Source organism: Pararge aegeria, chromosome 26, assembly GCF_905163445.1.
Source record: "Pararge aegeria chromosome 26, ilParAegt1.1, whole genome shotgun sequence".
Lineage (NCBI taxonomy): Eukaryota > Metazoa > Arthropoda > Insecta > Lepidoptera > Nymphalidae > Pararge > Pararge aegeria.
In genome coordinates this window covers 1,865,277-1,885,634 of record NC_053205.1, presented here as the reverse complement: position 1 = coordinate 1,885,634, position 20,358 = coordinate 1,865,277, and the positions used below count along the sequence as shown (strand labels likewise).

Sequence of the window (20,358 nt, the reverse complement as noted above, 5' to 3'; positions counted from 1 at the left end):
TAAAAAGTTATAAGAAATATACTCCTAAACAAACCTTATTAGTTCTTCAACAACCACATTTATAACAGCGAGTGTACTATACAGTTGATGAATTTCTTAATCATCAATTATCATCTTTCGCAAGAGAGAATGATAATTTTAAAAATGATAATGTTAAAAACGGGCAACTACTGAGTTTTATGCCGGTTTCTTATTGGTAGAATCTACCTTCCTAACCGATGGTAAAGTCACTACAAACATACAATAATTTACGTTTAAAAGTGATTTTATTAGTTCTATAGGTCTTCTTGAAATAAATTGATTTTGAATTTGAATTCTACATTTGAATTTGAAATTGAAATTCTGAATTTGAACTCGGTATCTGACATATTGGTATCTAACATCATATAAGATGATTGATTATAAAAATATAACTACAAATTTTTTAGTTTCAATTTAGAATTTGAATTTTCGTGCCTTTCAATGCGCAGAATTCAATATTCGCTATTAGCCACATCGGACTATAGCTACGTTAGGTAAGAACAGTTTTATACACTTACGCTCATACTCTCGGCACGTTTGACGTTGGGTTCAGACTTGGGAAGACGCTCGAACTGCGGAGCTGGACTAAGGTTCTCCTCAGAAGGTGCGGTTGCTATACTGCTGACTCCACCTGTGCTGAGCTGGCGTTCCACCTGGAAGAGAAAACGATAATGAGCCTTCTTTGTAAGCCCGTTGAGCTAAGGCAGGGCTTTTCACTTGCGAACTTTTCAAGGACGAACTGTGGCGCCGGAGAAAGTACAGTAAAAAAAATAGAAGACAAAGAACAAAAGGTGACAATAAGTGCCAAAATTCAAAAATGGTTAGACAATCCTTCTTCTTTACAGGTAAGTCATGGATATTCCAGGAATTTTTCTCACTCTCACTTCACACACAAAAAAGTATTTTTTGGGATACTCCTCGTTTTGGGTGAAAAAATATATAAAATAACAACAAACAAAAAAATTCCATTAAGAAAAGCATAAAAATTTGGCATTCCCTGTTCTTTTCCTCGGGAAAGAGGGACTCAAAGGGACGCTAAGCTGGAATAGCTTGTTCAATTACTAGAATAATTAAAGAAGAACCTACCTGCATTCCCTGCATTTGCTGCTGATCCTGGAATTCAGTTTCCCGTCTTCTCTCTTCTGTTATCCTCTCCATTTCTCTCCTCTTAACTTGTTGGAGTCGTTCAACCTCTTGACGCTCTGCGTGCCTTCTGCGCGCCGCTTCTTCTTCGTCCCTCTGCTCTTTGAATGACTTCTCAATCTGGATAAAGTTACGATGAATTAAAGCGACAGTTTCTTATTTTATTTACAGACTTTATACACGTGGCTTTTTACCTACACTAAAATCCATAGTAATACTTTAAACTTGAAATTTAGTAAGTTAATTTTTTTAACCTTGTTCGGCTTAAACACTGCACCGATCATGATGAAATTTGGTACATATATAGCTTGCATCCTAGAGCTCGACAAAGGATACTTATTATCCCGGAAAAGCACCTGAGCAATGTTTAATTAATAAACCTTACCTTACACGGCTACGCAGCTATAACCGATCTTAGCGAAATCTTACAAATAGATAGCTGGCTTGAACTGGTCCTTTTGCGAGTCTTTGATCATTGCTAATAAGTTTCTGTTGTTTCCTGGGAGCGAGAAACTTCTCCTTTTACGTGTCTATGGGTTTCTGCTGAGGGTGGATAATCGAAGACATTGGTGGCCAGTTTCTAAAGCATTTTTCTTGTACTCACCAGGGTAGTTTGCCCGAGAGTGAGCAAATAGTCTAGTTCTACGGATCTATGGGTTTCTGCAGTGGATTTGAGGTCCGAAGACATTGGTGGTATCTTTTATAGCATGTTTCTTGTACTCACCAGGGTAATTCTCCTGAGGGCGAGGAACTTCTCCTTCTGCGCGTCTATGGTCTCCTCGAGGTCGCGGTGCCGGTTGATCAGCTCTTCAGTCTGCGGCAAGCTCTCGCCGTATTTGCCATCGCGTACCAACGGTACTCTGGAAGTTCAAGGTCATTTTAATTCTGAAGCCTACTTTATGCACGTTTTGGATTTAATAAAAACTATAAACAATATGCTCATCCACTACATGACCCGGTTCTACTAACAGAATGAGAAGGTTTAAGGCGTCCACTAGGCTTCACACACTTTTGTGAACGTTATGGAGAACTCTCAGGCATTCAGTTTTCATCACGAAGTTTACCTTGACCATTAAACAAGTGATTTGAGTAATTTAAAAAATTACTCAAATTAAAAAAGCACATTACTCCGAAAAGCCTTAACCACTTGGCTATCATCACTTTCGTGCAATCATCATCATCATCAACACTTTAACCGATCGAAGTCCTATGCTGGACATAAGTCTCTTGTTCCAAAATTCACGGTCCGTGCATTATAACTGTAATAATCGTAGTTTAAAACGCAAAAGGTAGGTCCAATTTTGAGAAAGAGGTGAACCGCCGAATCCAACTGGAGCAGGATGGGCAGCGTTAGGGAAACTTCGTGACATCTTCTCGTCTAAAATCCCTCATTGCCTGTAGACAAAAGTCTTCGAACAGTGCGTATGATGACTTACGGATCCAAAACGTGGTCGCTTACCGGCGTGGCCTCATAAGAAGGCTCAGAGTCACACAGCGGGCAATGGAAAGAGCTATGCTAGGAGTATCTCTACATGATCAAATCAGAAATGAGGAGATCCGTAGAAGAACTAGAGTTACCGACATAGCTCAGCTTGTCACGAAGCAGAAGTGGCAAAAGGCAGGACACATAGCTCAGAAAACCGATGGACGTTGGGGTCTTAAGGTGCTGGAATGGCGACTCCGCACCGGTAAACGCAGCGTAGGTCGGCCCCCAACGAAGTGGACAGACGACATCAGGCGAGTCGCTGGGAGCCGCTAGAGGCAAGCTGCCCAGGACCGTGGATTGTTGAACTACACCTATGTCCAGCAGTGAACGTCAATTAGTTGAATTGATGATGACAATGAAGAAGCAAACACAATATTTCCGTGCATCAGCCATCACACATCCTGTTTGCTGAGATAGCTTCCTGGGCCGAGATGAGTCTAAGAGATAAGGCACTGACCTGCTGGTGATCCATTGGTCAAGGGCGTCTGCGTCTCTCAGGAACAGCAATGCGTCCAGGTGGTGTTCGTAGATGCGTGCGCGCGCCTTCCACACGCCGTCTAAAGTTCCGCGACGCGATTTTAATGTGGAAATACGAGTTTCCACTTCCTGAGACATGAAGTGACCTTCGCGGACCAGTTTTTCCCCTGAAACAAATTAAAGATACACAATTTGTTTTCAATACCATAATTAATATAGTTGATGAGGTGATGACGTAATTTTTGTTGAAGATGAAAGTTAGCACTTATTCAAGAATCAAGTTTCATGACAGAATAAAATAGTAACATTTAAAGATAATAAAAATCTTACCATCAGCATAGAATGTCTGGAAGCTCTCATCTTTGGCATCCATCTCAGCAGCGATGTCTCTATGTCTCGCCACCAATCGTTCTGCCGCCGCCACATCTGCGCTAAGGTCTGGCGCTGTAACCCTTGCGAGGGTCTCGTTTGTCCAGGCCCTGGTAGAGAAAATAAATTACATAAATATTGAGTAATCACTATAGAATGTATAAAGTCCAAGAAAATCATTGTGTATATCGATGTTCACGCGGACGATAACAATAGAACAACGCTTTTGATTGTTTTTTTTTAATTATTCTAAGCAGCAATATCTTGTTTTGTGTTGTCATCTTGACCAGGGCGTCTATTATTATCATATTATAGCATCTATAAGATTAAAACGTCCATAAGGCAGTCAAACACGATGTCCTCCAGTCGGTGACCTTGGATTGATGACAAGTAGGCAGAGTCAATGTCAAGTCTGTCTGCTTATAGCAGTGACTCTATTATCGGTTCAGAAATCAGATTCTTATGAGAGAAAAGATGGCCAGACTTCTTCCTACCTACCTGGACGTAAAAAATGTTTTTTATTAAATTTATCCACTTGGAGTTGGTACTTGTGGCATATTTTTCACAATCGGACGCACGCCTGACGCCATTCAACAATTGAGAATTCTTTAGATGGTTGAAACTGATCTGAACCCATATTGAACCTTTCAGTTCAAAAAGGTAAGGTCGTAAGCCCCAAAAGTAAAATGGTCAGCATTGTGATGCAGCATCAATATTATATAATTTCGGTCCCATTCGGTATGAATTCCACTTCAGAATAGACTGTGGGCTTGATACTGTTACAGTGTTATTGTGTTTTAATAACTGATTAAACTATTAACGAGTATACGCTTTTATCATGTGATAAAACTTCTGTATATGGTTTTATAACATGATAAAAGCGTAATAGCGGCAGAGTCAAATATGTTTTTTTTTCCGTATCGAGATGTTTTTAACAAATGTACAATCGTACGGCAACAATACAAAACCCTAATACTCACGTAAGCTCTTGGTACTTGTCGAAGTAGGCTTGCAACTGGTCTGCCAACTCGAGCTGATGTTCGTTGTGCGCCGCTCGTTCTTCTAGGGCAGCTAGTGAATCCGTAACGTCTTCTAGTTTCGCCAGAACGTGTTCCTTCGCGTCTGGGAAGGCTCCGCCCAATCTGTAAAAGAGGATTTCGTCAAATAACCTTGAAACTTTTATTTATAGTGATAGTTGACGACGCAAGGGACCACTATGCCTATCAGCCTATGAGTAAATATATTTTGGAAATATGTAACGCGGAAATGAAACACATTATTTACTGTCTCTGAGACTTATCTGTGAAACCGAAATGCTAATGGTTTTTGTGTAAACCACTGCCATAGTTTTTAGTGCAAGAAATCAGCTCACTAATATCACATGCAAAATTAAAATCAAGCGACTCCTGTCACTTGATTAGTTACGCGTCGCGTGGCGTAGGTACTATGCGCGTGTTGGTCTTTTATCTTCAATAGGGTTGTCATAAGTAAACACTTAGAATGTTTTGAAAACGTTTGTGTGGAAAAATAAATATGTTTCTTTAGATTTCATATTTTTACAGGGTGATTCCTGATGTAATTTTTGCACCATTCCTCGAAAAATTATTCCTGATCCTAAGACGTGAGGCTTACCTTTCCGCTTCTTGCGTGAGATGCTGATGCTGGTCCCTTATAGCGTGGAGATCAGCTCTCAAGGCTCTCAACTGATGCAGAGCCCTCAGCAATTGTAATGCTGCCTCCTTCTCGGCCACCCACGCGAGGGTCTCCTCAGCGGATCTGTCGAACTCGTGGACTTGACGCGCGCCTGCCAATGCCTAGTAGGAAAACCAATCATACATTGCATATCCTCCTGTGTTCCTCATTGCTGAGGGTCGTGACACCTTTCAATAACAACCTTTCGGACGATTTTGTGCCATCTGACTCGGCTTTTAGCAACCTGTAGGCGGATTTGATCCGACCGATCGAGGTCTCTTTCCTCCCACTGCCAGTGACCACTATCTTTTCAAGACATATCATAAATCTAAAGAGATTAAAGTGGAAGAGTTTGTCTGTTTTCTTGAAAGCGATGATTTCAGGAAATACTGGTCTGATTTGAAAAAATATTTCAGTGCGGATAGCCCATTTATTGAGGAAGGATTTAGGCTATATATCAACACACTAAGACCAATAGGAGCAAAGCACCAATGAAGAATGTTTCAAATCGAGGTGATTTTTTCCTTTTGAGAGTTTCTGCTACGTGAGTACGTACGTAAACGGTTAAAGTTTCGATAAAATCATGTATGCCAAAGTAGTTTCACTTTAAAAGCTCCAAAAAAATGCCCGAAACTGAATAAATCTATCTTTTTACTTATACGCGGCCGAATTACTGTGCGTACAAATGTACGTAAAAACGTAACTCTGTTTAAGACTAACTCATACCTCTTGTCTCGCTATAGCCAGCTCCTTAAGGTCGTCCCAAAGTCCGCGAATATCCTCTATTCTCTGCTTCACTTTGTCTGCTTCTGGAGTGTTCTCTTCTAGAAGCACATGGCCCGCTTCGCACACTGCTTCGATGCGTCCCTCGTTAGCTGCAAAAGTTTGTATGAGTTGACCTTCAAATAATGAGGTAGACCCTAAATCTAAGGCCCCTAACGCCTTTTATTTTTAACAACGAATAAGGTAATGCCTAAATCCGACGTTAGTCGACATTTTAGGTTTAAAAAAAAAGGATTGACAGTGTACACTTTCAATTGTCAAAGTCTACGGGCTCATTCCGGCGATTTAATTCTTAACGGACCTCTAGTATAAAATAAATCTTCAAATCTTCAAATGTGACCTTGAACCTGAGTTCTGGGACCTTTTTTTGTATTTACCATGCAATTGCGTCAGGAAGTTGTCGAAGGCCTGCTGTAAGGTTTCCACGTGCTCAACATCGAGCCCGTACTCCTCGCTGGCAGCCGTTGCCATCTGCTCGCTGATCCATTCCTGTACCTCTTCGCATTCTTGGACGAACCTGGATAAAAATTAATAAACGTGTTCTTAGGAACGCTACATAAACACGCATTCCTGGACGAACCTGGATAAAACCTAATAAACGTGTTCTTAGGAACCCTACATAAACACGCATACCTGGACGAACCTGGATAGAACCTAATAAACGTGTTGTAAGAAACCCTAAATAAAAACGCATTCCTGGATGAACCTGGATAAAAAGTAATAAACGTGTTCTTAGAAACCCTACATAAACACGCATTCCTCGACGAATCTGGATAAAAAGTAATAAACATGTTCCTATAAACCCTACATAAGCACACGTTCCTGGACGAACCTGGATAAAACGTTATAAATATGTTCTTAGGAACCCTACATAAACTCGCAACATTTTAAGAGACTGAAGTATCCTTAGCAAGAAATGCGATAGGAACCACCAGGTGAGATTGCCAGTCAAGGGCTAAGCGATGATGCAATCTAAGATGGTAGCGGGCTACCCTGTTGGTGCGCGATATCGCACCGAAGAACTAAATCGCTTGGTGTCTTGGTCGGTAGCATGGTAGCTAGCCACGGCCAAAGCCTCCCACCGGACCAGATAAGAGGATATTATGAAAATTAAGAAAATTAAGCTTAATTTGCAAAACTCCGCGAAAAGCAGGAGAATCTGTATGGTGTAATTTAAAATTTCTTCAATCCTTATACTCCACACAAAACAGATCCTCGGCAATGTACCCTCAATGTTTCGCTCTGAAACCGGAGCATCCTCAGGAGATGAAGACTTTAGAATGAATAATTGTTAAGATTCTATCCAATATCCAATACAGACTAGAGAAAATTCAGAAATTTTAAATTCCCCGATTGCCTCTACCGAAACGAACCACGGACGTCCTAGTTCGATTCACAGCGTTGAGCAAGGGAGGTCGTCATAACTTACTTGAAGTACTTCAAGCTCTGCTGAAGTCTTTGCTGTCGCTTGGCTGATAGCAACTTCATCTCCTCGTACGACACCTTCAACTCATCCAGTTTCTTGCTCACTTGCTCGTCTTCAGATGCTCGCTCCTATGGCAGAATTTATGACGCATTTTTTACTAAAGAAATTTTAATGAAAAAAAATCCTGGCCAAGTTTGCTGTGGGGTCTTATAGCAGGTTTTTATTTTATTTTTAATTTTTTATTTATTTGAGACAGAAAACAATTACATATTACAACAATAGCTCTTAAATTTAACAAAAAGAAAAAATGGGGTCTATATGTAATCCACAACACTATCCACATAATATTGTAGGGAGCAGTAGGGCGATACGATGTAGATACAAGTAACACTTACTATGACAGATAATATTAACTGCAGGTACCTAAAGTACCTTATCAAAAATTTAAATGAGCTGTCATAGCTATTAGCATTAAATTAATGCAAAAAAATATCTCTAGTGCTACTAAAAAAGATACAAAACAAAAAAAAAACAACAAAGGAATAGAAAAACTAATTGATTGACTGGCCCACAAGTGCATATAATATATGTGTATAAATAAATAAATAAATAATAATAATATATACGGGGATAAACTTCCCCTAACTCATGTTCCAGTGATTTAGCAGGTGGGCACGTTAATTATATCCCTTGTGGGGGGATCGGTTGATATGGTGATGATGATATGAAAGTAAGGAGATAAATTTTCTTGTAAAGATTACCTTATTATTTCTTAATTTCAATTTTATACACTTGTGTATAAAATTTACAGTTTAAATTGAATTTCTTGCTCTAGTTTATACAACGTGTAACAGAAATGCGAAATAATATTGAAGAATGCATAAGTATATTTATAACAAATATTAAATAAAAAAACCATATTTATTTATCCATACAAACGAGTTCAAAACATTCTGTGTTTACTTATGACAACCCTGTTAAAGATAAAAGACCGACACGCGCATAGTACCTAATAAAGTGACTGGAGTCACACGATTCTAATTTTGCATGTGACGTTAGGGCTGTATCTGATTTCTGTCAGACAAACTATGGCAGTTTACTCAAAAACTATTTGTGTATTTAAGGTTTCACAGATAAATGCCAGAGACACTACATAATTTTAATCTAAAGCCTGTGAATTATTATTTCGGTTTTCATTTATACGTCGCGTTGTATATAAACCTGGTATAGTTAATGACTAGGCGTACATAATTTTTAGGAGAAAAAATTTAAGGGTTACCTGCAACGCCTTGTCAAGTTTGGTCAACGTTGGCAGGAAGGCGGTCATCTCCCTCTGCTGAGCTTCCAACCTCCTCATGAGGGCCAGCACCGACTCCTCGTCGCGACCTGCCTCCGCACCAGTCAAGGCCACCCGTCTTTCCGCAAGCCAGGCCTCCGCTTCCCAAATCTCGTTCAGCAACTGAGGGCATTATTAATGTGAAACTCCTTTACGGACGTATGGGAGACATTTCATTTATTTACAACTAGCGTACCCAGCCCGCTTCGCCGGGCTAGATTTTGCTTTATTTCATTTAAACAATAAACTTACATCATTAAATTTTTAATTAATGTCTCATAATATATTAAATCATTTATTTCTCTCCGTATTCATTCTCTTCTATTCTCTTCTCGAGCGGGTGAAGATCGTTATCATCACCCATGTACACCCAACAATAGAATATCATCATAGTAAATAAAAGCTGACAGTTTGAAAATAGGGGTGCTCCGATCGTCACCAAACTTTACAGGATTACTCGCCAGGTCAATTCGGAGATTCCCTGAAAGTTTCATTGAAATCGGTCCAGCCGTTTCGGAGCCTATACGGTACATACCCACACATCTCTTTTATATATATAAAGATAGATAGATGCCTCTGAAGTATTATTTCTTTATTTATTTACAAGTTTTTATTTATTCTTTAAAATATTTGTTTTATAAATATAACCTAAAATAAACTATTTAAAACTAAATAAAATCTGCGAGGCATAGTTCCTAAGATGCTAGCAGCAGTACTTCTTTGTATGGCCAAACTAATTCGTTGGCCAAGGTCACTGCCCGCTCCAGGATCACCGGTAGACTCGATAACCCTTTTCTATAATTCTTTGAAAAGGGCTCGTGCCTCCGGACCCCACGGTCCAAAAGTGTCTACTCCAAAAGGCACAAAAATGAAGCTGCTATCCAGGTTTTCATAATTACACCTCTTGGCCTGCTCGGCACTGGTAGCAGCCGCACCCACCATTGACGAGGTGGCCTGGATGTGTGATGCAGCTTTGTTTATTATTAAGACATATATACACATGATCACGCCCACCTCCAAAAATTAATATTTACCACTGTTCACTGGATATCAGATGCGTCTATATAATTTCTTGTCCCCTTTGTCTTTTTGATGTTTGTCCAGTCTATTATTAAACAGATTCAGTGATACTGCAGACACTACATCTAATGCCACGGCATACCACATTTGTATAACTCTATTGCTGATAAAGTGGTTAGACGATGCTGCTGGAATGCAAGTTTGAGACCATAGCGTCGGAATCTGGAGTTGCTCTTTTTTGAAAATAGTTTGTTGAGGCCATACCTGCAGAAGTTCGCAGCGCTCCTTCAATGCCGCGGTTCTCGCGGTTGCTCTATCCAGAAGTGTCCGTAGAGCGAGGCGCAAGTCTCTAGAGCGAGCCTCCAGTTCGTTTCCGGCGAAGTGTCCTCGCCTAGTGAGAGCAGTCGCGCGGTTGCACACTGCGTTGATTGTGGACTCTCTGGGGAATATAATTAAAGATGTACAATGTGTGGTGGTACCATGGTGTGGCAATCTGCACGTGGCCACAGCGTGGTGGACAGTTCCCACTTAAACTAGCCTAGCCCAGCCCAGACCTAGACTAAACCCGTGCCGTGTAGTGGGCCGGTACTGGGATTATAATGTTGATGACTCCGTGCGGTGATAGCGTAGTGGGTCAAGCTTCGGCTAACCTTCCGGCAGTGTCGTGCATAGAGGGTACGCACAGGGTATGCAGATGATATAAAATGAAGAAAATCTCCAGTACGAGTTATAAATACTTAACGGTAGTCTTTTTATAACTCTTACAACGCCTATCCTTAAGTTTTTTATAACTGGCACTGGAGATTTTCTTCATTTTATATCATCTGCATACCCTGTGCGTACCCTCTATGCACGCCACTGCCGACACGAGAACCTCTGTCATATGTGTAATGATAATTTAACGAGTGAACTACTTTGTATACTCATTGGAAGTATCCGCGTGCAAGTAAGGTTGAGAAGACGTCGCGGGCACTGGAGATTTTCTTCATTTTATAGCATCTGCATACCCTGTGCATACCCTCTATGCAGCCACTGGCTTCCGGGGGGGTCGAATTAATCCCGGGCATCTCTAACTTTTCGGAGTAATGTTTTGCATTTTTTTTATGTGAAACATCAATAGGCGAGGGTAAACCTAATTGTTGGCACAGGCCGCTATATGATGGAAAACATGTACTATACGTAGTTGAGTTGTCGCGATTTCAAATATATTCTTAAATTTGAAATATTTTTTTAAAATTTTAATTTGCGTTTTTAATAGAAGCAGTTAAATAATACTCATGTTAACGGTGAAGGACAACATCTCGAGGACACCTGTCTGAGCTATGGTTTGGTTGGCGTTTGGTTTTTTCATAGTATCATTAGATAAATTCAATATTTTTGTGATTTTTTGTATCATCTATTAAGCCAAGCCAACCTTTAGGAATTTCTCACCTGGCAATGATCTCTGCTTCCAAAGCGAGGTGTTTCTTAAGCAACGCCTGCGCTTCTGGCAGCGAAGCACCGGCCTCGTCCGAACATATGGTCGCTTCGCGTTCCTTTAGCCTAGAAGACAATCAATATTAAATTTTATAAATTTAAAGGCATATAAAAATTTTCGGAACCGACAGGATTTGAACCTGCGACTCTCTGGTAATCGCGGCCTGTGCACTTTCTCCAATTAAACTACGGCTCTCCTACCGTCGATGCCGAAATTAGTATATGCCTTTCCAGCCCGCCTTATAGCAACTGTAGCGTCATCTAGTAGGAAACGTTGCAGTTTCGATCTACTTTTTCAATGGTCCATAATGAGACACGTTTGAAACAACAGATGACACATTGCTTTTTTATATTTTTTATCTGGATAAACATAAGGCACACTGTAAGACATACTTCAGCTCTTATGTACATATAATATTAATATTAATTTACTGTGAGATGGTAATACCAAAAAAAACTGAGACATGATCGCTAACTATGGGCCTCATAAGAAGGCGTATATACTTTACTTTGGGGCTAGATGGCGATGTGTGTACTGTCGTAGTATATATATATATATATATATATTTTTATATCTTGTGAGACACGAAAGCGGAGTCGGATGCAAGAAACCTTCATTAAACTTACCAGCTGAGTTCTTCGTCAGCGTCTCTTTCCCAGCGATGCAACAAGGCAGCATCTTCCAAATTGTCGCGACGTATCTGTATCGGCTCCTGTAGCTGACGGTATCTGAGAACGAAGTGTTTATCGTATTCAACACCTCATAAACACAATTGCAGTATTTGCAACTTGCAAATGCACAATTGCAAGTCTTTGCAACTTGCAAATGCACAATTGCAAGTCTTTGCAACTTGCAAATGCACAATTGCAGACTTTGCAACTTGCAAATGCACAATTGCAGACTTCGCAACTTGCAAATGTACAATTCCGAAGCAAATGCACAATTGCAATTCTTTGCAACTTGCAAATGCACAACTGCTGAGTCTTTGCAACATGCAAATGCAAATCTCGCTAGCAGATGTAAAAGTACTAAGTTGCAATTAGCAAGGGTGCGTGGAAAATGCATATTGGAATAACTTTGGTTAAAGATTAAAGAAACTTTAAATTGCATCGAAAAGATTAGCCTTGTCTTCGCACTTTTAAGCATATTATATGTAGAAATAAAGTTCATTGTATACAATTTGTTCATTGTAAATACAATATTCATAGCAGCAGAGATCGCTACTTAGCGATATAGCCTTTTGTATCCTGCTTCATTCTTCATGTGTTTGTTCTTTTTTTGTCTCGTTTTTTTGAGTGGTGTACAAATAAATAAATAATATTTGATGCAGGTTTCATGCAGGAACCTGCATTTTGAGTGGACTCAGAATTAAGGTTTGATAGGTTCGAACTAAACAACAGAGTGCATGGGTTCGATTCCCCACATTTGAAAAAGGTTTCGTGTCAAAAACATGAATGTTTTTCAGAGGCTGGGTGTTTATAATATATAAACACCCAGCCTCTGAAATGCCAGTCAGCATATTATAAGTATTTATTCATAAAAATATTCATCAGATATACACATTACAAAAGCTACGCTAATAATGGTTACAATGGGGCTATAAGGCGATGTGTTTATAGTAGTAATATATTAATTAATTTATTTATTCTCACCTCTTGACAGCTTGGTCGGCTTTGTCAAGTATCTCCTCCGCCATGAAATGCTGATTATCAGCCAGCTGTTGCGCCGTGTCCGCCAGCTGCGTGGCCAGCTCCGCCTTCGCCGCGCCCGCCGCCTCCAGGCGCGCGTGCCGCTTCAGCAGAGCCTGCACCGACGACAGGTCCTTGCCTGAGGGCACACCGTACCGTCATAAGAGAGATCAATCCTTGCTTAGAGGCACAACGTACTGTCATAACCGTCATCACTCTTATTGTTTAGACCGGGTACCCAAACGAGATAGTAAGTTTCGGATTCGTCAAAACGTCGGGGGTTAGACTTTGAAGCTCTTACTGCCTCATGTGAAGTTAGTCGCTACGTCGCGAGCGCAATACGTCTCGAGCATGTCGAGGTCATCGGCGACGAGAATCTACAAGATTTACCTTAACCAAAAATCTCTTAACGCGGCTATAGAAGTTGTCACATAAAACACTTACCATGATCTTCGCTGAGAAGCTGTGACTCCACTTCATCAAGCCAGGCGGTGAAGTCATCAAGGCCGCGGAGGTACACTCGTGCTTGGTACGCTTCTTGAAGACGATCGCGACGCAGTTTAGCGGCTGACTGTTACAAACAATATTCATCATAAAAAATTAAGTTGACACTGCTTTTATTATTTTGTTGTATATACTAACTTGGTTTGGCTAAATTACTTAAAAATCAAGGTCACCCTAAAAATAACTTAAATGGAGAAGAAACTAAAGGTGGAAAATCTTATTTACACAATAAATAGAAGTATTAAGAGTAGAAGTTGTTAAAATGTGACTTCTGACGTCTTTAAGAACTTTATGGAGGACTTTATGCAGTCTACCTCAAGATACTATCTTCCAATAATTGCTTCAAAAGTATTTAACTCATCATGGAAAATTATAGGTGCCCGAAATCATTCTCTGACTATAACTGTTGTATGGATGCATAAGTAGCTTTTGAGTCGACACTGCTTTTATTAATTTGTTGTAATACTAAAGGAAAGTTGCATAAAATTCAAGGTCACCCTAAACATACCTTAGTTGGGGAAGAAACTAGAGGTGGAAAATCTTATTCAGACGATAAATGGTAATTTTAGGAGAAGCTGGTAATATGTATATATTTTTTTTATTCCACCACACGTTAGCCCTATCAATCTCTCTAGTAAGTGATGATGCAGTCTGAAATCGTAACGGCCTAACCTGCTAGGGTAATGGCAGTTAAATTAAACCCATCCCTCTTATCAATTTCTCGTCGGTAAGATGGTCACTAGCGGCGGCCGAATTTGCCTTATTTTATTTATTTATTTAAACTTCTTTATTGCGTGGTAAAGGATAAATTAAAAATAACAGTAACCTTAACGATTGTACACAATAATACATGAGAGACGGGAAATTACAATTACAATAAACAATACATAAATTTACACACTAAAGTACATACCACTAATAACTAATATAATAAATAATTAAAAGAGATAAATAGAATGATATATACAAGAATAAATATTTATATATATTTGCTATAGATATATAAGTATACATATACGAACAACAAAACAGCCTTATACAAATATAAGAACAAGTTTATACCATAAGATCTCTCCACAGATTTTCCAAATCTTCAACGTGTCTGGCGATCTCTTGCGACGCATAGTGTTCAGCTTCTGTAAAATAAGGACATCCGTTTTAGTCAAGGATAGGTCAGTTATTGTGACCCAAACATAACAGTTAGACATATAGCCTCGGGGATTTTTTTGTAGATAATCATGGAAACTTTAAACATGTAGTACATTTGCCCTTGGACCCAGCTTTCTGAGCCCAAGGCCCTGGGTTCGATTAATACTGTAATATACATAAATACATAGAATATACAAATGAACACCCAGATACTGGAAAACGTTCATGCTCATCACCCATAAAATTTCCAGTACCCACTACTGGAAATTTCTGTGTGATGTGCATGAATGTTTTACAGTGTCTGGGTGTTTATATGTATATTCTATGTATTTACGTATATTATTCATAAGAATATTCATCAGTTATCTTAGTGCCCATAACACAAGCTACACAGAAATTTCCAGTAGTGGGTACTGGAAATATCTGTGTGATGTGCATGAATGTTTTACAGTGTCTGGGTGTTTATATGTATATTCTAGGTATTTACGTATATTATTCATAAAAATATTCATCAGTCATCTTAGTACCCATAACTCAAACTACGCTTACTGGGGCTAGACGGCGATGTGTGTATTGTCGTAGTATATTTATTTATTTATTTACATTATTTTTATGTACTATCAATCATTTTCAAAGCTCCAAGTCGGTAGGACATCTTTAGGAAACATCGCTATATTTCAGCCAATTTACAGAAAACCATAGTAAAATATACAATAAATCTTTCCGCAGAGTCACTTTGTTCATTAGAGAAAAGCGTGTGAAAATGTTTACCAATAAGATCTTCTCCTGTCGCTGCGACGTCATCGATGCGTTTCTTATTCGCAGCCAGTTCTGACTCGAAGGCCGCATGCTTTTGAATCTTGCTCTGCAGGTTAGATAGCTCTCTGCGAACCAAAAAAAAAACTTTTTTGTACCCGGAGAGTTTGAGCGTTTTTTTTTTCATCCACTACAAGTTAGCCCCAGACTGCAATCTCACCTGCTGGTATGTGATGATGCAGACTAAGATGCTAGCGGGCTAACCTGTTTGGAGTACCGCAATTATATATTAAACCGATACCGATTAATCGGTTTCTACGCGACATCATACCGTATGCTACACGATTGAAGAATTCCTAAACGACAAGGCTGCTTGGAAGCAGGCCACTCCGCTCTCATCTCTCACAAAACAGAAAAATTCTAAAGATTGTTAAACTTTAAAATGAAGTTGGAAAAGAGCAATCTGCTGAGTTTCTTGTCGGCTCTTCTCAGTGGAATCTGCCTTCCAAACCGGTGGTAGAGTCACTACAAACATACTTGACGTTTCATAAGTGCTTATTAATTAGGCCTACTTGAAATAAATGAAATTTTAATTTTTGAATTTTTTTTTTATTTGGTAGTATGAGCAAGTTTTTTTAATAGTATGCCAGTATGCGTTTGGTCTCCCCCCACAATAAGAAGGGGTCAAGGCCGTAGTCCATCAAGCTGGCTCAGTGCGGACTGGTGGACTCCACCCACCTTTGAGAACATAACTGAGAACTCTGGGGCATGCAGGTTTCCTCACAACGAACGAACAAGGTGAAGGACAACTCCTTCACCTTTGAAGCAAGTGATATTCAAATTTAAAAAAAATTGTCTACTATTCATTGGTAAATTAAATAATTGCTTATATAAGTTAGGGTTCTGTAATTATTGTGCAAAAGTCAGTTAAAATATATGATAGTGTAGTATAAATAGTTATATCCTTATGATATTTGACAGTTATTTATTAGAGTGATATTTGACGGCCGACCGGCGCAGTGGGCAGCGACCCTGCTTTCTGAGTCCAAGGCCGTGGGTACGATTCCCACAACTGGAAAATATTTGTGTGATGAACACGAATGTTTTTCAGTGTCCGGGTGTTAATCTTTATATTATAAGTATTTATGTATATTATACATAAAAATATTCATCAGTTATCTTAGTACCCATAACACAAGCTACGCTTACTTTGGGGCTAGATGGCGATGTGTGTATTGTCGTAGTATGTTTATTTATTTATTTCTATCGGTATGTAGAAAAGTTACCTGTAATTAGTGTCAGTGGCGATCTGCATCTTGAGCTCAATCCACTCCCGTTCGTGGGTCAGGTCTCGCAGGAACTGGTGCAGCTGTTTCGACTGTTCCAAGCGTATTCCTCGGATGCGACAGCTCTCCTAAAATAATATCAAAGATTTAAAAAAAAAAAATTTACACAATAAATGGATATCTTAAGAGTAAAAGCCGTTAAAATGTGACGACAGTCATATGCGTTTGACTTCTCACGTCTAGAAAAACATTATGGAGGACTTTAAGGTATGCAGGCTACCTCAAGACACTTTCTTCCAGCTTTAAATGCTTCAAAAGTATTTAACTCATTATGGAAAATTTTAGGAGCACGATATAATTCTCGGACTATCACTGCTGTATAGATGCTAACGTAGCTTTTAAGTCGATACTGCTTTTATTAATTTGTTGAATATACCAAAGGAAGGTTACATAAAATTCAAGGTCACCCTAAACATACCTTAGTTGGGGAAGAAACTAAAGGTGGAAAATCTTATTCACACAATAAATGGAAGTTTTAAGAGTAGAAGCTGTTAAAATATGTCGCCAGTCATATGCGTTTGACTTCTTACGTCTTTTAAGAACACTAGGGAGGACTCAAAGGTATGCAGGTTACCTCAAGATACTGTCTTTCAGCTCGTTTTGGGCTTAACACATGAAAAGTTTAATGTTTGATTTAAAATGTCCTTGAAATTTCTTGTATATGGCATACGCATGCGATTCTAATAAGACTGAAATTTATTATTTTAATATTTCTTTACAATTACGTCGCCATTTATATTTCTGATAACATTCTTTCGTACACCAAAAATTTTTTTTTTAAACTGCAAAAATCGCGCAGTTAATTGAGTATCAAAGACTATAAAATTTCGCCAAGAGCCAAGTTACACCAATTACAGTTTTGCCAAGTAGACACAAGTCACTTTAAACGCCCGTCACTCTTACGTCAAGAGCCAGAGTGACGCGCATTGAAATTGCTAGTAACGGATGATGATTTTAAAACGTTTTTTTAAATACTCTAAGTTAAATTGTGTTTCACTTTTAAATATAAATATATAAGGCTAAAATAGAAATGTAAGAAAATACATACATATTCACAATTCATGTCCAAAAGAAACGCTGCCTCGTGCGAGATTCTCAACTTACATCAACCTATTCGATTGCGTAAAAGTTAACTTCGATTTGAATGGAGTTGAAAAGCGCCATCTAGTAAAAATACTAGGGAACCGTATTGTAACTTTCACGCGATGTAATACGTAGACGTAGAACTCTGAGCTGCGGAAGTTTTGGCTAACTCACCTTCAAGGAGTCAGCGCGTTTGCTGACAGCATTCAGCCTGCGCTGTATGTAAGGCGCGTGGTAGTGACCACCCGCAACCACAGTTTGCGCGAACTTTTCCAGTTCCACCACTCTTCCCAACTGTGATTCCAGGAGTTTAGTAAATTCCGCGTGCTTTCTGATCAGGGTTTCCACGGCTGGTACAAAATATTATTCCATTAAAGAATGTTTGGGCTTCCTCACAGTGCCACTTATATTCTAGCTAGATGATCAGTACACATGGCAAGCATAAATAATATGTGTGTGTGGCTGTGGCAGTTGATGTGTGAGTCGCTGTGGGTATAGCTGGTTGTGAGGCTGTGGGAGTGGCTATGGTTGTGACTCCGGGCGTGGCTGTGGGAGTGCAGAGCGCGTGGCTGCGGGTGTGGACCTGGATGTGGATGTCTGGGGGTTTTGGGCAGTGGGCATTGTTCTAGGCATGGATGTGAGCGTGGCTGCGGGCGTGGCTCTTGGTGTGGTTGTGGGAGTAGGTGTTGCTGCGGATGTGACTCTGGGTGTGGCTGTGGGTGTTGCTTTTGGCGTGGCTGTTTGTATGGTTGTGGCTGCGCCAGTGGGCGTAGCATTAGGCGCGGCTGTAAGGTAAGCTAAGTAGGTCTGGCTGTGGTTCTACGTGTAGATGTGTGTGTATATATGTGCTTTGGATGTGGCTGTGGGCGTTGCTATCTCTCCTGGTGTGACTGTGGGTGTGACTGTGGGTGTGGCTGCGGCAGAGGGTGTGGCAGTTGGAGTAGTGCATACGTGTCATTTATTTTATATTTGAGGTAAAATCCTAAAAACAGGAAGTGTTAGCTACACTGTACAAAAAAAAATGATTTTTAAACCTAAGCTTACCATCAAGGTTCTCCCCAAGGTCATCGTTATTGAGGAAGGCTTCCTTGGCAGCTAGCCAGTCCTCCACCTGCCTGGCTTGCTCCTTGAACAGCTGCAGCTCATGTGCCTGAAACAAATACCTGATTTTAAGAGCCAGAATTTGGTATCTTTTTTCATCATCATCATCGTCACTACAACCTTGGATAGACGCAGGCGTTACTTTGCGGAAATCCATAATATATTATGAAAATTAAGCTTAATTTGCTATACCTACTCCGCGAACAGCAGGAGAATCTGTATGGTGTAATTTATAATAACTTCAATCCGTATACTCCACACCAAACTGCCGAGGATCTGTTTGGTGTGGAGTATACGGATTGAATTAAAAATTACACCATACAGATTCTTCTGCTGTTCGCGGAGTATAGCAAATGAAGTTTAATTTTCATAATCACTACAACCGATTGTCGTCTACTGCAGGACATAGGTCTTTTGTAGGAGTTCAAATATCTAAGATTCTGGGCTGGTTGTCCTTACTTTAAAAAAACCGATCGACTTGTTTTCTAGCTGTTAGGTGAAAGGACGGACGGAAAATACAGTTTCCACAGGATACTATGTAAAAAGCCATTATAAACACAGTTGTGGCAATCGAACCCACAGCCTTGGACTTAAAAAGCAGGGTCGCTGTCCACTGCGCCAATCAGCCGTTGCTTGGACTCGTTGTCTGAATGGATTTTAAAGTTGACCTTGAAATGACTTCAACTTACTTGTGTTAGATATTGCTTCCTCTGAAGCCAGTCCTGATCCAATGTCGAGGATAGTTTCTCGACGCGCTTCATCTTCTCCGGGTTTTGGGCGCCAACTTCTTTCTGGAGCGACGCGATCGCTTTCTGACGACCGTCGATTTCAGCCTGTTGAAATCACGTAATATTTCAAAATAGCTATTTATTTGGTCCGTTACAATTGACGGAACAGAAAGAAGGCCTGATGGTAAGTTGATAAGTAATTGTCTTTAAACAGCGCAACATTTCAAAGACCATGTAAGGAACACTTCCTGTAGAGTAACGCTCCGTGTCGATTTAACCTTAAAAAATATTATTAACTAAAATGTTGTTTATAAACAAAAGTTAAACCTTAGGCATTTGGATGTGTAAATTTACATACTGTTGAACCATCCCATAAAGCAATATTCTCCTTCTCTAACTTACTGTTAAGTGTAAGGCATAGGAGTTTAAATAAAAGCCCTAAATTGCCTCAAGTTAAACTATTGCAGGATGAATTGGCTGAAAACTAGATGGATCAAGGCTATGTATAAAGAGGCAGAAATTCATAAGACTGAAAGAATTTTGAGACGAAACCAGTATGGATAAATGTTCACCTTTCTCTCATGATGTTGCTCCAATTGAGCTTCTGCATCAGCGACGCTTTCTGGTTCCGCGCCCTCCATACGTTTCACCGTCTCCGACACCCATAATTCCAACTCCTGGGGACAAAATTACATGACTTTTTTAAACATAGGATTCAAATCAAATCAAATACATTTTATTGTACACCAAATTAAAATAACAAGTATTAACAA

At 39.6% G+C, this 20,358-nt stretch overlaps 1 protein-coding gene across 6 annotated transcripts in view; it reads right to left on the bottom strand.

Moving 5' to 3' along the window:
- The window catches only part of LOC120634989 (spectrin beta chain), a 143,044-nt gene that overhangs the window by 14,045 nt on the left and 108,641 nt on the right, over nt 1–20,358 (bottom strand). For all 6 annotated transcript variants that reach the window (XM_039905896.1, XM_039905892.1, XM_039905897.1 and 3 more), the window contains 23 exons: nt 20,158–20,262; nt 19,547–19,690; nt 18,801–18,906; nt 17,931–18,106; nt 16,614–16,741; nt 15,343–15,455; nt 14,485–14,558; nt 13,363–13,489; nt 12,883–13,057; nt 11,857–11,958; nt 11,185–11,295; nt 10,018–10,192; nt 8,677–8,856; nt 7,401–7,525; nt 6,349–6,488; nt 5,915–6,063; nt 5,129–5,310; nt 4,477–4,638; nt 3,458–3,606; nt 3,108–3,294; nt 1,889–2,024; nt 1,108–1,284; nt 540–674 (listed from right to left, as the gene is read on the bottom strand). In XM_039905896.1, coding sequence (XP_039761830.1) covers nt 540–674; nt 1,108–1,284; nt 1,889–2,024; nt 3,108–3,294; nt 3,458–3,606; nt 4,477–4,638; nt 5,129–5,310; nt 5,915–6,063; nt 6,349–6,488; nt 7,401–7,525; nt 8,677–8,856; nt 10,018–10,192; nt 11,185–11,295; nt 11,857–11,958; nt 12,883–13,057; nt 13,363–13,489; nt 14,485–14,558; nt 15,343–15,455; nt 16,614–16,741; nt 17,931–18,106; nt 18,801–18,906; nt 19,547–19,690; nt 20,158–20,262 — 3,258 coding nt within the window. The remainder of the gene's footprint in view (nt 1–539; nt 675–1,107; nt 1,285–1,888; nt 2,025–3,107; nt 3,295–3,457; nt 3,607–4,476; nt 4,639–5,128; nt 5,311–5,914; nt 6,064–6,348; nt 6,489–7,400; nt 7,526–8,676; nt 8,857–10,017; nt 10,193–11,184; nt 11,296–11,856; nt 11,959–12,882; nt 13,058–13,362; nt 13,490–14,484; nt 14,559–15,342; nt 15,456–16,613; nt 16,742–17,930; nt 18,107–18,800; nt 18,907–19,546; nt 19,691–20,157; nt 20,263–20,358) is intronic.